Raw genomic sequence first — 1,763 nt, 5'->3', positions numbered from 1 at the left:
TTGGGTATATGAAGAACATTATGTAGAAAAATATCATCATTCAGCTGTATGCTCCCTATTCCTTCTACCTTAACTTTAGTGGAATTAGGCAACAAAACATTAGAATTATGAAGAGGTGAATATGAGTTATACATGGTTTTGGAACGACATATATGAGATGTAGCCCTTGAGTCTATGATCCAAGTGTTATCTTTGTCAGGAAACTCTACATTCATGCAAATACCTGTGACATTGGTGGCTAGTGCATCAGGATTATTATCAGACTGCATTTGATTAGTCAGAAAAGTGATCAACTGCTAGCATTGAGCATGAGTCAGATTAGATGAGGAATTCAAATTCAAGGAATCAGTTGAGTTTTCAACTTGATTCACAGCTTTTGGTTGACGATTTTTGAAATAGTTAGGGGGGTATCCCACAAGTTTGTAACATTTATCTTTGGTATGACCGAACATCTCATAGTGAGCACACTTCGGCCTTTCTTTCTTAGTAAATCCACTTTTGTTGCTATCAGAATGTGTTTTAGCATGTTGATTCACAACAAAAGCCATGTGTTCAGAATCATTAGAAGAACTGTGTGTAATAGCAATTTCTTTCTGAGCTTCTTCTTGAAGAATTAGGGAAAAAACATTACCAATTGAAGGGAAAGGATCAGAGAGTAAGATCTAACCACGAATTTGTGAAAAAGAATCATTTAGGCCCATAAGGAAGGACATGACATATTCAGATTGTGTGTGTTCTTGAAGGGATTGAAGTCCTCCACAGGTGCACTGAAAATTTGGTTTGTAACCAGCTAATTCTTCCCATATTGATTTCAATTTGGTGTAGTATGTGCTGACATCATTTGATCCCTGTTGCAGCGACATCAATTGGCGCCTGAGTTGAAATATCCGAGGTCCGTTCTTTCTTGAAAATCTTGTTTTTAAGTCATCCCAAATCTCTTTTGCAGTGGTTGCAAAGAGAATACTTGTGATTATATCCTTTGAGACAGAGTTATAAAGCCAAGATATAACCACATTGTTTCCACGGTTCCAAGTAGCAAAGGTAGAATCTGTGGCAGCGGGTTTCGGGAGGGTTCCATCTATGAAGGCGAGCTTGTTCTTCACGGAGAGAGCCACATGCATCGCACGACTCCATGTGGTATAGTTTTTGTGATCAAGAGGCTGAGAGGTGAGGACAAGCCCGGGTCCATCCGAATGATGTAGGAAGAGAGGATTGCTTGGATCTTGGCTAGGATCTTTCGTTTGTGTTGTCATGTTTGAGTTGATTTCTTCTAATACCATATTAGGAGTATGAACTCCTTGTGAACAAAGAAAGTGAAGAATGCAATAGGATCAGCTACAGCGAAGGGAAGCAAAAATGAATTAATCTGAATTTTCTGCACCCTAGTACAGTACAAGGGATGTATATATAATAGATAACCTATAACCATATATAAATAGATTTGATAACCTATAATAGCCGGTAAACATGTAACTTAATCCAATAGAGAAGCTTAGAGAAAGGATTCTAAAGAGCTGAACTTTGGTTCATGAGCTTCTCTTTTTTCTAAATCTTCTCTTTTTCCTTCTCTAATTTTGAATTCAAGTGCTTAGAGACTTGAATCCACCTGCTCAATTTGTTTTGGTGTGGTAGTGCAGAGTTTCGAGTTCTCTTCTTCTTCCTCGATTAGTTTCAAATTTGGGGTATATTTTTAATTAAAATTTTTAATTTTTTTCCTCTTAAATATAGGTTCAGTGGAGTAACAATTATAAATCATTTACTAT

The 1,763-nt window shown here is 37.0% G+C and overlaps 1 protein-coding gene across 1 annotated transcript; it reads right to left on the bottom strand.

The window, feature by feature from the left end:
- Positions 1–296: 296 nt before the first annotated feature.
- Positions 297–1,121, bottom strand: LOC145955024 (uncharacterized). Its single transcript, XM_083069721.1, has 2 exons — positions 668–1,121; positions 297–604 (listed from the first exon to the last, which is right to left on the bottom strand). Exons 1-2 carry the CDS (start codon positions 1,119–1,121, stop codon positions 297–299), a joined length of 762 nt encoding a protein of 253 aa, XP_082925847.1.
- Positions 1,122–1,763: the final 642 nt, after the last annotated feature.

Source organism: Cajanus cajan, chromosome 2, assembly GCF_000230855.2.
Source record: "Cajanus cajan strain Asha chromosome 2, NIPB_CcT2T_4, whole genome shotgun sequence".
Lineage (NCBI taxonomy): Eukaryota > Viridiplantae > Streptophyta > Magnoliopsida > Fabales > Fabaceae > Cajanus > Cajanus cajan.
Note: the sequence above shows the minus strand (reverse complement) of the source record. Positions and strands in the feature narration are given on the sequence as shown.

Bases quoted from the DNA above. Each gene is read 5' to 3' on its own strand.
- LOC145955024 (XM_083069721.1), bottom strand. From the start codon at position 1,121: ATGCATGTGGCTCTCTCCGTGAAGAACAAGCTCGCCTTCATAGATGGA. The intron at 605-667 runs GTTAGATCTTAC...TAATTCTTCAAG, and splicing joins TTCTTTTTCACAAATTCGTG to AAGAAGCTCAGAAAGAAATT.